This window comes from Mesocricetus auratus, unplaced genomic scaffold (assembly GCF_017639785.1).
Source record: "Mesocricetus auratus isolate SY011 unplaced genomic scaffold, BCM_Maur_2.0 Super-Scaffold_100037, whole genome shotgun sequence".
In the NCBI taxonomy this organism is placed as follows: domain Eukaryota; kingdom Metazoa; phylum Chordata; class Mammalia; order Rodentia; family Cricetidae; genus Mesocricetus; species Mesocricetus auratus.
The window spans coordinates 6845697-6858830 of NW_024429215.1; the positions used below are offsets into that span (position 1 = coordinate 6845697).

General features: G+C 44.2%; 1 protein-coding gene across 1 annotated transcript in view; it reads right to left on the minus strand.

The window, feature by feature from the left end:
- Window positions 1-11666, minus strand: part of LOC101823152 (leukocyte immunoglobulin-like receptor subfamily A member 6) — a 31010-nt gene extending 19344 nt beyond the window's left edge. The window contains 7 exon segments of the mRNA XM_040733837.1: window positions 283-484; window positions 5527-5832; window positions 7602-7886; window positions 8579-8614; window positions 8843-9012; window positions 10304-10465; window positions 11528-11666. Coding sequence (XP_040589771.1) covers window positions 283-484; window positions 5527-5832; window positions 7602-7886; window positions 8579-8614; window positions 8843-8876 — 863 coding nt within the window. The 5' untranslated portion in view covers window positions 8877-9012; window positions 10304-10465; window positions 11528-11666.
- Between the last annotated feature and the right edge of the window lie 1468 nt (window positions 11667-13134).

Sequence of the window (13134 nt, forward strand, 5' to 3'; positions counted from 1 at the left end):
GACGAGGAAGAGGAGAAATACGTTGTCAACAGCAGGAAGATTGCAGTCAGATCATTGAAAAATGATGAGGGGAAATAAATGGCATTCGGGAACAACTGGAAATATCCCGCGTGGCGTCTGTGCATGGAGCGGAGCTATTCGCCAGGGTCCTCTCCTGATGCTTCTCCAAGTCGTTCCTGCGTCTCCAGAGAGTGCTCTTGCACACTGAAGGGCCTTCTTCCTTCACAGCGTCTGGTCCATTCACCAAGACGAGTCCCTGGGTGCATTCCCCATCTGTATCACGTGATGGGCTGTGACCCAGGGTCTGTTCTGTCCCATGGTCTGTCGTTGGCACCAGCTGCATTCTGTAAATTTTCCTTATCCGTCTTTAACCCTTCATGGCTCCACCAGACCTTAGCCAGCATCATCAACAGAGCAAGTAGGACCAGCCCCGCCACACTTATCCTGATGGAAGTCCCTAGGATGTAATCCTGAAACACAGGACCTTTGGAAGAAACAGAAAATTTCACAAGTGGGTCAACTGCTCAGCAGCCATACAGGGGCTGCAAAATGAAAGTTCTTTCCCGTCAGCCTTAGCAGAAAGCTTTCTGTCTATATGCTTTCCGCTGTCCCTGCATCATCGTGAGCTCCTTACAGAGTCTGCCATTTTTTGTCACCCCTGAAATCTTCCGCTGAACCTCCCTGCTACGGTAACGAGTGCCCTTTAGCGGACCTCTACCAGGAGAGTGTTAGGAATTCACATCCTCCATGAACACCAGCCTCACTGGATACTGAAAAGCGCTGGATTGTGCCGTATAGAAGAATGGAAAGACTGCAATAAAGGCTGATTCCAAATTTATCTGCTCTGAGATGAGTTTTTCAGTGCAACTTCACCCTGCTTTCTTCTCGCTGTATTCGGCTACCATAATCCACCCTTCTCTTACCTTTTCTGAGGACAAGGGGAAGATTTTAATGCACATCTTTATTTTTTTAATTACTTTAATTTTAAATAGCTTGCTTCACATGTCAATCCCAGTTCCCTCTCCCTCCCCTCCTCCCACGTCCTCCCACCATCCCCCCCCCAGCCTCCCACCCTATCCCTACTTCCTTCCACATAGGGGATATCCAGAGTCTGTTGTTTCACTCAGGGTAGGGTCCAGGCACTCCCCTAAGAGTCCAGGCTGAGAGAGCTTCCCTTTGTGTTATGGACACACGAAGTCCATTTGTATGCTAGGGATAAACACTGATCCACTGCCCAGGGACCCATAGGTTGCCCGGGGCCTCCTCACTGACACTCACATTCAGGGGATCAGGAATAGTCCCATGCTGGCCTCCCAGCTGTCGGTCTGGGGTCCAAGAGCTCCCCCTTGTTCAGATCAGCTGTCTCTGCTGGTTTCACCAGCCCATTCTTTGCCCATTTGCTCATTGCCCCTCTCTCTGTGTCACTGGGTTCCATGGGTTCAGTGCAGTGTTAAACTGAATGCACATCTTTAAATAATTTTCCTTCTGAATATCCAGGATCCCTCTCTTTCTCTCTGCCCCTTCACAAAATGAGACCAAAGCCTCTTGGAACTCCGGTGTTAAGAAGTGAATGAGAGTCAGGTTGGGGTAAACTGTGGATGATGCTGAAGAGAAAAATCACAGAGTGCAGACCGGATGAGGAGACAACAGAGTCGCCAACCCAAGTACTAGACAACCATGAGGAATTCTGAAGTACTGTTTGTTCTCTGATTCACTTAAAGACTTCATGTGCCCCCCCTTCCCCAGCTCCCCTAGACACTTATCATTCCTGGTGCTTACCTAGCTTAAAATCAAAAGGATGTGAAGAGCTAGGGTCATCAGGAGCTGAGAGGCAGAGAGGGACGAAGGGTGAGCAGTGGAATGTCCTACAGCAGTTTGCAGCCCGTTTCTTTCTTCTGGGCTTTCTGTGTATTTAATGTATTCATAAAGTCACATTTTTGAAAGGACACCCACTGACACCTCCTGATACTGTGTGAGCTTGTGGTCTTTCACACTTGTTTCTACGGTTTTTCTTCTCCTGAATGATAATTATTCATTGTGAGAATTATGGTATCGTGATAGGTTGGGCAATAAGAGCATACACCAGATAAGACCAAAAAACAATACATTTCCCAAAAACAGAGAATTCACTGGCATTGCTCTTGTGTCTAATACTTTATCTCACCTTCTTTGTAGATTGGTAGATAAACAGCATACTGTGTGTTTTCTGTAGCACCTTGTACATCAATCAATTTCTTTATAAAATGTAAGATTCCATTTTTGGAACTAGTTAAGATGCTTTCTACCTATTTACTGTCACCACCATTATTAAGCATTATGATGCACACCTTTAATCCCAGCACTCATAAGGCAGAGGCAGGCAGATCTCTGTAAGTTCGAGGCCAATCTGGTCTTCAAAGAGAGTTCCAGATAATCTCCAAACCTTCAGAGAAACCCTGTCTTGAAACACCAAATACAGTATGGAGATTCCTCAGGAAAACGGGAATCAGTCTACCACAAGACCCATCAATCCCACTCTTAGGCATATACCCAAAAGATGTACATTCATACAACAAGGACATCTGTTTCACTATGTTTATAGCAGCACTATTTGTAATAGCCAGAACCTGGAAGCAACCTAGATGCCCCTCAACTGAAGAGTGAATAGAAAAAATGTGGTACATCTACACAATGTAACAGAAAAAACAAATGGAATCCTGAAATTCGCAGACAAATGGATGGCACTAGAAGAAACCATCCTGAGTGAGGTAACCTGGTCACAAACAGAGAAACATGGTATGTACTCTCTCATATATGGATTTTAGACATGAATCATTGGAGTGCTAGCATACAATCCCATTGCCAGAGAGGCAGGGAAACAGGAAGTACCCTAAGAGACATACAGGTACCCCAGAGAAGGTGGAATGAGGCAAGATCTCCTGAGCAGATTGGGAGCACAGGGTGTGGGAGGGAAAGGAAACCAGGAAAAAGAAAGGGAGACAAGAGAAAGAGAGAGGAGGACATAGGGAGCAAGAAAGTTGAGTTGGGGGAAGAATAGAGGAGAGGGAACCATTCTAGGTTTGAGGGGAGATCTGGCACTAATAAGAACTTCAGAGATGTACGAGGATGACACCAACTGGCAATCTAACCAATACTGGAGAGGTTTAAATACCCCTCCCTAATAAAGATTTTGACTACTATCTTACATACCATTCTAGAACCTCCATCCAGTAACAGACGGAAGCAGAGGCAGACACCCACAGCTAAACACTGAACTGAACTCCTGGAACCCAGTGACCGAGTGGGAGGAGTGATGAGCAAAGGGGTCAAGACTGGGTTGGTGAAACCCAGAGAAACAGCTGACCTGAACAAGGGGGAGATCTTGGACCCCAACCTGATGGCTGAGAGGCCAGCATGGGACTGATCCAGACCCCCTGAATGTGAGTGTCAGTGAGGAGATTCGGGAAATCTATGGGGGTTTTGGGTAATAGATCAATATTTATCCCTGGCACACAAATGGACTTTGGGGACCCATCCCACAATGAGGGATGCTTTCCCAATTTGGACACTTTGGGGAGGGCCTGGGCCCTCCCTGGAGCAAAATGACAGAATCTAGAGATCCCCCATGGAGGGCCTTACCCTCCCTGGGAAATGAAATGGGGATTGGGGATTGGAGGGGATGCTGATAGGGGTGGGGGGAGGGAGCTGGGACTGACATGGAGAGCAAGCTTGTTTCTAATTTAAATATATAATAAAAAGAAACACCAAATAGATAGATAGATGATAGATAGATAAATAGATAGATAGAATAAATTTCATTACTGTATTTTAAAACTACTAATTTTGTAAAACTGTGTATCACACCTACACTACTGCCCAAACATGTCAGGCAAATGCTTCACAAATGAGCTATACTAAAAGCTCACTAGCTGTTACTATTTGTGCAATATTTCATGGTATGTGTGTTGTCTCTTTTCATGAGCTGTGCTGATCCCTGTATTGCTCCAATGTTGTACTTGGTGTGGCCAGAATGCTATCTATTGTGTATTTATTTTTCAGCTATCATCAGTCCCAATACCTTTCTCTGCTTTCCATTTACTAACTAACCTTCTCTCAGAAACAGGCACCATCGTATCTTTGTTTTTGTTTCTTCGTTTCTGAGATCCTTCTTTTTACCTTTTTCTCTCACTGTCAGCCATTCCCTCTGATCATGTTTCACATTCTTACTTTTCATTCTATGTTCACATTCTCATATTCTCTGTGTCTGTCTGTCTGTCTGTCTCTCTCTCTCTTTCTCATGCATCTGACTTATCTGACTTGGCTTATCTCTGGTAGCATGTCTCCATGTTTTTCTCCTTCTTTGCCTTATTGTGGTGTGTGTGTGTGTGTGTGTGTGTGTGTGTGTGTGTGTGTGTGTGTGTGTGTATTTTGGAGATGTAGAGAACTCAGCTACACAGGGACTGGGGTTGTTTTCTTTCCCAGGAACATGGCATACTCGCATTAATTAAGGCTCAACAACATGAAAAGTAGTGTCAAACTAAACACAGCATTTATTACTACCAACTGCACCAAGGTCTTAGGATACATGTTGAGCCAACTGCCCTGAAATGCAATTCATATATGGGGAGACTCTGGCATTTTCTGGAAGAGACTAGAAAAAACTAACTTTGAACTGTATAGGCCTATTAATAAGATAAGGATGTAACAACCGTCTCTCTGATCCATGGGTGTTTATAATTGTGGCTTCCTTTGCCTTAAGCTCCTTCAATTGCTGTGATGAAACACCATGACCAAAAAAGTAAGTTGAGGAGAAAAGGGTTTATTTGGTTTACACTTCTGTATTGCTGCTTATCACCAAAGGAAGTCATGACAAAAACTCAAACAGGGCAGGATCCTGGAGGCAGGTGCTGATGCAGAGACCCTGAATGGGTGCATCTTAGTGGCTTGATTTCTCTGGCTTGCTCATCCCACTTTCTTATGGAACCCAGCACCACCAACCCAGAGATGGAACCATCAACAATGAGCTGAGAATTTCCCCATCAATCACTAATTAAGAAATGTCAGGCTGGGCATCGATGGCACACACCTTTAATCCCAGCACTCGGGAGGCAGAGGCAGGCGGATCTCTGCGAGTTTGAGACCGGCCTTGTCTACAGAGTGAGTTCCAGGACAGGATCGAAAAGCCACAGGGAAACCCTGTCTCAGAAAAAAAAGAAAGAAATGCCTTATAACTAGATCTTATGGAGCTGTCTTCTCCATTGAGATCCCTTCCTATCAGATAATTCCAGTTTGTGTGTCAAATGACATAAGACTGGCCAGCACAAGCTTCTTTCATGATTCCTCTGAATTGCCTGTATCTGTGCTATATATAATGACCAACATTGTGTCCTTATGTCTCCCTTTACACTTCAGTCACTAAATCTACCACAAAGACTTCTTATCTCCATAGCACCCAAAAGGCATCAACTTTCCGACCGTTCAAGCCCTTCAAAACTTACAATGGTCTGCTTACTGGAGAAGGGGATAAACACAAATAGACATTCTCACCTGTGATCTTAATGTCCAGGGAGTCACTGGGGTCTGACCATTCATAGGGTTGGTGACTGACAGAACCATAGCATCTGTAGGTCCCAGCGTGTGCAGTAGTTACAGGAGCTATGGAGATGTTGGCCTGGAAGCCTCCATCATAAGGCTCCCCAATAAGGTACAGAGGGTCCATGCTTAGCCCCTTTCTGTGCAGAACAAGACTGAAGGTCTCAAACACAATCTCCGAGTAGCATTTCAATGTCACTGCCCCTCCAGATTTCACCAGCGGAGATGGTAGGGCCAAGAGTGATGGCTTCCTGTAGATTCCTAAGATCAGAAAGGTTGTGAATGTGGGAGCCATCCCACCTCAGCAAACTCTTAGGCCTTAAATAAGTGAGGTCTTTCTCCTTACGTCTTTCCTCCTTCTTAGTGTCTCTTATCATTTTCTGTGTCCACATTCTCCTCCATGTACATTCCTGCTCTCTGTGTATCTTTTTAGTTCCTTGTTTCTAGTAATATCTGACTATTTTCACCTGGCATGTCCTAGCAATGTATCTATGGCATTCATCTCCCATAGCCCTCTTTCCCACTTTGTATCTTGAATGAAGACAGGCAGCCTGGAAGACTGTACTTTGAGCTTGTTTCGTGTTCTTTTTGAAAAGGGGTAATCCATATCAGGGTGTGAGGATTAGCAAAACAAATGACAGGAGGTTCCCTAATGGTCTATCTTCTAAAAAGGGTTCCCTGCCCTATCTGGACCCTCTCTGAGCTCCAGTATCACCAAAAGGCCCTAGATTGGGCATGAGAGCATTGAAATGTCTCAATCTGGTGGTAGTCTCAGCATCCTGATCTTCCTGATATCAGAACATCCCTACCCTTTCCTCTTTGGCTTTGTTAATGTGTCCTTGACTTGTGTATCTGTATTAGATTCCAGTTGTTGCTATAACAAATTATCACAAGTGTGCAACCTAAATTGACTAACAGGGGCACTACCTTTTGGTTCTGGATGTCAGAAACAGACATTACTGGCATAAGTTAGGCATCTTTAGGGTTGTCTTCCTTCATGAGAGTCTAGAAGATAATTCATTTCTTTTCCCCTCCAGGCTTCTAGAGACATTTAATTCCTTTTCCCATAGACCCTTTCTCCATCTTCATGGATAGTTGTACATAATCTCTCCCACAGTTCATCCTACTGGCCTTTAAGCACTACTCCCCAACTCCTTTTCCTCTGATGTAGGGTGTTGGAATACAGGGTATTGTCTTGCTCCAAGGGGCTAAGTGCTAAGACACAGACTTCCACATTTTACCCTACACTCCTTTCTATATGTATCAGCCCAATTATCTTAATATAAAACATATCTGATGTTGGATACCTCACTCATGGAAAATGTTTAAATAGTTTTAGAGGCTGAGGGTGAAAGATAAGGCAACCCATCTGTTTATCATGTAATGAAGTATGATTTGCCACAGACAGTAGAAGAGCAGAAAGGGAAGCAGCAAATTACAAAGGGGAGAAAGCACTTTATGCAGTCTTGACCAGGGTTTGTACTATAGAGATGAGTGAGAATCATTGGCCTCTTTTCCATAAGATCAGTTCAATTCCCAAAACCCACACAACAACTCAAAAGTGCCTGCAACTCCAGTTCTAAGAGAACCAATGCCTTTTTCTGGTCTCTGAGGGTACCAGAAACAAATATCTGTGCATATACATAAAATAAAAAGGGAACTAATAAGGCCATTTGAGAGCCTTATTAATAACTTCTGAGGGCATCTGATACTAGGACTGCCTCTTATACATGCCTGTACACCAACACCTTCTCACTAGAGCTTACACTTTGAGCACATAGAACTTCATAACACAAGCTGTATCCAAAGTTTTCAGCTATAGGACGTAAATATTCAGTTTCCCGGTACTAGAAGGAGGGTGACAACTGATGACAATTGTTCTGTATCCCTCAGTACATAGTCCCCTATATTTAATTATCCATAACTTGGATCACTTGGAGATGTCCCTACTCTTCTAATGAAATTCTCACTGAAAGTTCCTGTGGAAATATTTGGATTAGAAATATTGGGCATGGAACCACCCCTCTTACCTGTGACTACAACCACCAAGCTGTCACTTAGTTCTGATGATCCATAAGGAGATTTAGAGTAAAACCCCTGGCATCTGTAGATCCCTGCATGTGCTGTGGTCACGGGTCCTATCACAAAGCTCTGCTGGGAGTCGAAGTCCTTCACCTGGAGGTTGCGACCCCTGTGTTCCTTGAACAGGCTGAACGTTTCAAACCCAAGCTCAGACTGGCAGTGCAGAGTCACACGCTCTCCAATGTGAACGATGGGGCTTGGCCAGGCAGACAGGAGGGGCTTTTTAGAATCCACTGTGGGGAAAAAGGAGACCCCGATATAAAGAAGAAAACAGAGAAGCCCCTCTCCACATGTGTTCAGCATCCCGCCTCCTTCCCATGTTCCCAAGACTATTCCTGGCCAGTAGTGCCTAACATCATGCATTGGGACCACCCCACACACAAGCATGCCTTCCTATAGCAAAAGTGTGGTCTGAGAATTTTGAACAAATACTTCATAAAGGAATCAATACTATTGACAAAAATTATCATCTATATATAAAGATAAGATGCAGAACAAGGCCCCAGTTGAGAACCCAATGCTATCATTCTGCTAAATGGGCATAGTATTAAAATGACTGCTACTGACTTACTGGTATACTCAGTAGATCACAGCATCCCTCAGATCTCTTCAGAGAAGCCTTTCCTTGTTGTAGATGGCAATCAACACAAGGACCACCCCCCTCCCAGAAAACTGATCAACAAGTCAAGAACCAATAAAACATCTTGCTTTCTTTCACTCCCCTCTATTTCCCTGCACAACTTAGTTTAGTGAGTGGCAAAATTGTTGCGTGTGTGGGAGCTATCACAGGCAGGATCTCCAGGGACCTCACTTCACAGTTCAACAGAGATTCACTCACAGGGCTTCCCACACTCAACCCATGAGCTGTGTGCCTCCTGCCCTCCTGTTGTGGAAACATTCTATTTGGTTTGGCAAACAGACTCACCAACTTGCGCCCAGATCCCTTGAGCCCAGATGAACCCTGCAAAGAAAGACTCATGATAGTTGATCCATGTCCTCACAATACCTGATTTCCATTCTTCTTGCCTCTGCCAGGTCTGTAAGCCTCTGAAGCCGTACACTGTTGTATAAAGATCAACCAACCCTCCAATGCCCATCCACCTGAGTATTCTTCTCTATACACACCTAGTGTCCTAGACTAGTACTTCCACCCTGGTGTTCCATAGCCTTCGTGGCCATAAGGACTCACCAGAACACACCACACTGAGGAGTGCGAGCATCATAGTGCTGCTTGAGCTGGCAGGAGGCACTGCAGCAGCAAAAGCACACAGGATGTCGTGAGATGAACAGCTTATCTGGTTTATCAGCTGACCACAGCATTAAGGTTCTGATGCCAATGGGCTTCTATTGCCTTGCAGGCTATTGAGACAGGAAGATGGTTTGTATTACAGCTCTTTTGTTGCAGAATTTGCCATGGCAGTAACTGAAACACATTTTAGACCTAATGCCTTTTCTGAATTATTCGATAGAGCAACTGCATTAAAATTTATGTATTTTGTTGTTTTCTTCTAACATATAATTGTCATAAACAGTCTTATAAATATAAGATATGTTTATTATTAGTAGTATTAGTATTATTACAACAGTATCAATGATTCTCCATGCTGACATCTCTAGTATTTGGTTCAAATTATAAGCATCTAATTCCCAAGATGATAAGTATTTATGGTCATAAAACTCACCTTTAAAGGAAATAACCAAAAATACTACCTTGACATTTATAGCATGACTTGGAATTTGTTTCATGATTGACTAAAAAAAAATCTTAACTCTGCCTCGAGTGGCAATGCATGCCTTTAATCTCAGAACTCTGGAGGCAGAGAGAGGTGTTTGAAGCCAGCTTGCTCTACAGAGCGAGTTTCAGGAAGAGCCAGGACTGCACAGTGAGACCTTGGCTCAAAAACAAAAACACGGGCTCATTATTGAGGGGGGCTGGTTCTGCTTTATTTGAGAATTGGATACATTCATGTAATGCATTTCCACTATCTATTCCTTCCCTCCAATTCTTCCTCTGTCCCCACCCCCACTGGGATGGGCTACATACATCATAGAGAAAAATAACAGCGTAAATTATTATTCTTCCTCTTCTCTTCCCGTATCAGTCACTATTCTCCTCCTTCTGTCTATTTCTCTGTTTAAATTAAACAGAAATATTCAAATATCCATTGATATGATGCTATGGGAAACAAACATTTCACAGTTGCTTGACTCTTCCCACTTTTGTGGCTCCTGCTATTGACTTTTCCTTTCCCTGTCTCTCTCCATTACCTTATGATTAATCACCTGGTTCTTTTTTCTTCTAGAGGTTCCAGAGGTCACTCTTTTTTTTTAAGTTACCTATCTGCATGTCCATTCATTTGTGTGTATAAGCGTGCTGCCTGCATATCTGCGTGTGCGCCACGCTCGCCCAGTGCAAAGGGAGGCCAGAAAAGGGTGTTGGATTTTCTAGCACTGGAGTTACAGACAGTTGTGATCTATAAAGTGGGTGCTGGGAATGGAGCGCGGGTCCTCTCCAAGAACAGCAAATGCTCTTAACTGCGGAGACGTAGTCCCCTCGTCTCTGCTTTGCCTTTTCCCCATTTCATTCATACCCACCGGAGCTGCTGCAGTGGTTTAAATGAGAATGGCCCCATAGGCTGTGTCTGCATACCTGGCCCCCAGTTGGTGGAACGATTGTAAGGTGCGGTCTTGTTGGAGGAGGTGTGTCGCTGGGGTGGGCTCTGAGTTTTTGGAAGACTCTTGCTGTTGGCCTCACGTTTGTGGGTCACAATATGAACTCTCTGTTGTCCTTTGGCCATCCTAGACTGTAACCCTGAGGGATCCATAAGCCAAATTAAATGTTTACTTTTAGAAGTTCTCTTGTCATTGTTTTAACCTAACCCATTATGAGCCACACGGAAGAAGAGAGGCAACACTTACGGGTTCTAAAAGTCTGAATAATTCACCTCACAAACTGGTCACTGATTGATCAGAGCTGAAGGACAAGGACTCGGGAGCCTTGGTTGTCTTGACAGCCCAGAACAGGGGCAGTAGTGAGGTTTATAAGCACAAAAAAATCACAAACATTTGTTGCCAAGTTACAGTTACAATTTCACCAATCAATATTTAGAGATTAGGGGCTCCCTTGAATGTTCCATCATTGTTTACTGAAACATAATGCAAGCATTTCGGGCCAACCAATCAAATTCATTTGGTCCTTCTGTGGTTAGGAACAGTCATAATGTTTCTAAAAACCTGAAGATGCATAACACCCATTTCTGCAGTTTAGGGATGAGGTCATTCAGCCATTGGAAAGTTCTCCCCTAAGGCTTGGGAACCTGAACTTTATTTCACCCTGCAGGTAAAATGGAGTCTGAAGTCAAAATGGCTTCACATTATGTTTATCACATAATAGAAAAGTAGCTAAGATGGAAAGAAATATCTTATGAATATTATCAGAGTTTCTTTATTTTTTAAAATTGTTGACACTGAAGGAGCACTTGTTTGTAAGTTGATTATTACTGTATTTTCATAATGAGCCTCCTCTTCTTTTTTTTCCATTTTAAGAAATAGATTCTTCCTTCAGAAGAAGGGGAAAGAAGGATTGTGGGAGCCAGAGGAGTCAAGGATACCACAAGAAAACCCACAGAATCAAGTAACCTGGTCCATAGGGTTCACAGCGACTGAACCAACAATCGAGGAACCTGTACGGGACTGACCTAGGTCCTCTGCATATATGCTATGGTTGTGTAACTTGGTCTTCTTGTGGGACTCCTAGCAATAGGAGTGGAGGGGGGAGGGATTTCCCTGACTCTTTGACCTATTTGGGGGACCCTTCCCCTCCTACTCTGCTGTCTCACCCAGCCTTGATATGAGAGGAGGTACCCAGTCTTACCGCAACTTGATAGGCCGTGTTTGCTTGATATCCCTGGAAGTCTTTCCCTTTTCTGAAGGGAAACAGAGGAGGAGTGGATGGGGGAAGAGGGAGGTGGGGAGGGACTGAGAGGGGGAGGAGGGAGGGGAAACTTGTGAAGACGTAATAAGAAGAATGAATAAATAAATAAGTAGATTATTTTTGCACATATTATATACTATTTCAGTTTCCCCTGTCTATATTCCTCCAGGTTATCCCCTAGACTTCCCTCCCTTCTGGATTCACCCCAACTATGTATCTTATTAGAAAACAAACAGGCTCCCTGGCTGTTGGTTCAGATTCTGTGAGTTCCTGTGAATATGGCTAATTGTTCCTCTGAGTTTTCATGTAATGTACTGAACTCCTTTGGCTCCTACAATCTTTCCTCCCTCTTTTTCAGCTGGATTCCCAGAGCTCAGTCTAATGTTTGGCTGCAGGTCTCTGCATCTGTTTCCATCAGTTTCTAAATTAGACTTTCTGATAACAATTGGGGTAGTCATGAATCTGACCACAGAGTATGGTCAATTTGGGCAACATATCCACTATTGCTAGTGATCTTAGTTGGAGTCATCCCTGTAGATGCCGGGGAGTTTGCCTCACATCAGGTTTTTACTAACCACCAAAAGCCCCCCCATTTCCAGTCATCTCTTTCAGTACTCTGCCCTTCTATACCCCCTCAACCCGATACTAAAGTTGCCATCCCTCCTGCCCCCAATCCACCCAAGAGATATCTCCTATTCCCTCTTCTCAGGGAGATCTATGCATCCCCCTTGGGTCCTCATTATTACCTAGCCTCCCTGGGTCTATGGATTGTAGCACTGCTACCTTTTACTGCTAATATTCACTTATGGGTGAGTGCATATAATGTTTGTCTTTCTGCATCAAGGTTCCACTCAGGACGTTTTTTTTTCTGGTTCCATCCAGTTGCCTTCAAATTTCCTAGTGTCAACCTAGAATCCACAACCTCAGAGAAGTTAGGGAATGAGGAGGACTCTAAGAGAGACATACGTGAACCCAATGAGAAAGAAGAGGCAAGATCTCCTGAGTAAATTTTGGAGCATGGTGGAGGGGAGGAAGGTAGGACAAAGAGGAGGGGAGAAAAGGAGGGGGGAGGGGAACATGAGGGATCAGGAAGGTTGAGTTGGGGGAAGAACAGAGAAGGAGAGCAAGGAAAGAGATACCTTGATAGAGGGAGCCATTATGGGCTTAATAAGAAACCTGGCACTTGGGAAATCTCCAGGAATCCACAAGGATGACCCCAGCTAAGAATCTAAGCAATAGCGGAGATGCTACCTTAAATGTTTTTCCCCTGTAATGAGATTGATGGCTACCTTAAATGCCATCCTAGAGCCTTCATCCAGCAGCTGATGGAAGCAGAAGCAGAGATTCACAGCTACGCACTGGGCCAAAATCCTGGAATCCAATTGTAAAGAGGGAGGAGGGATGGGCAAAGGGGTCAAAACCCTGCTGGGGAACCCACAGAAACAGCTGACCTGAACAAGTGGGAACACATTGACCCTATCTAGACTGACAGCTGTGGAGCCTGCATAAGACTGAACTAGGCTTCCTGAAAGTGGGTGTCATTTGGG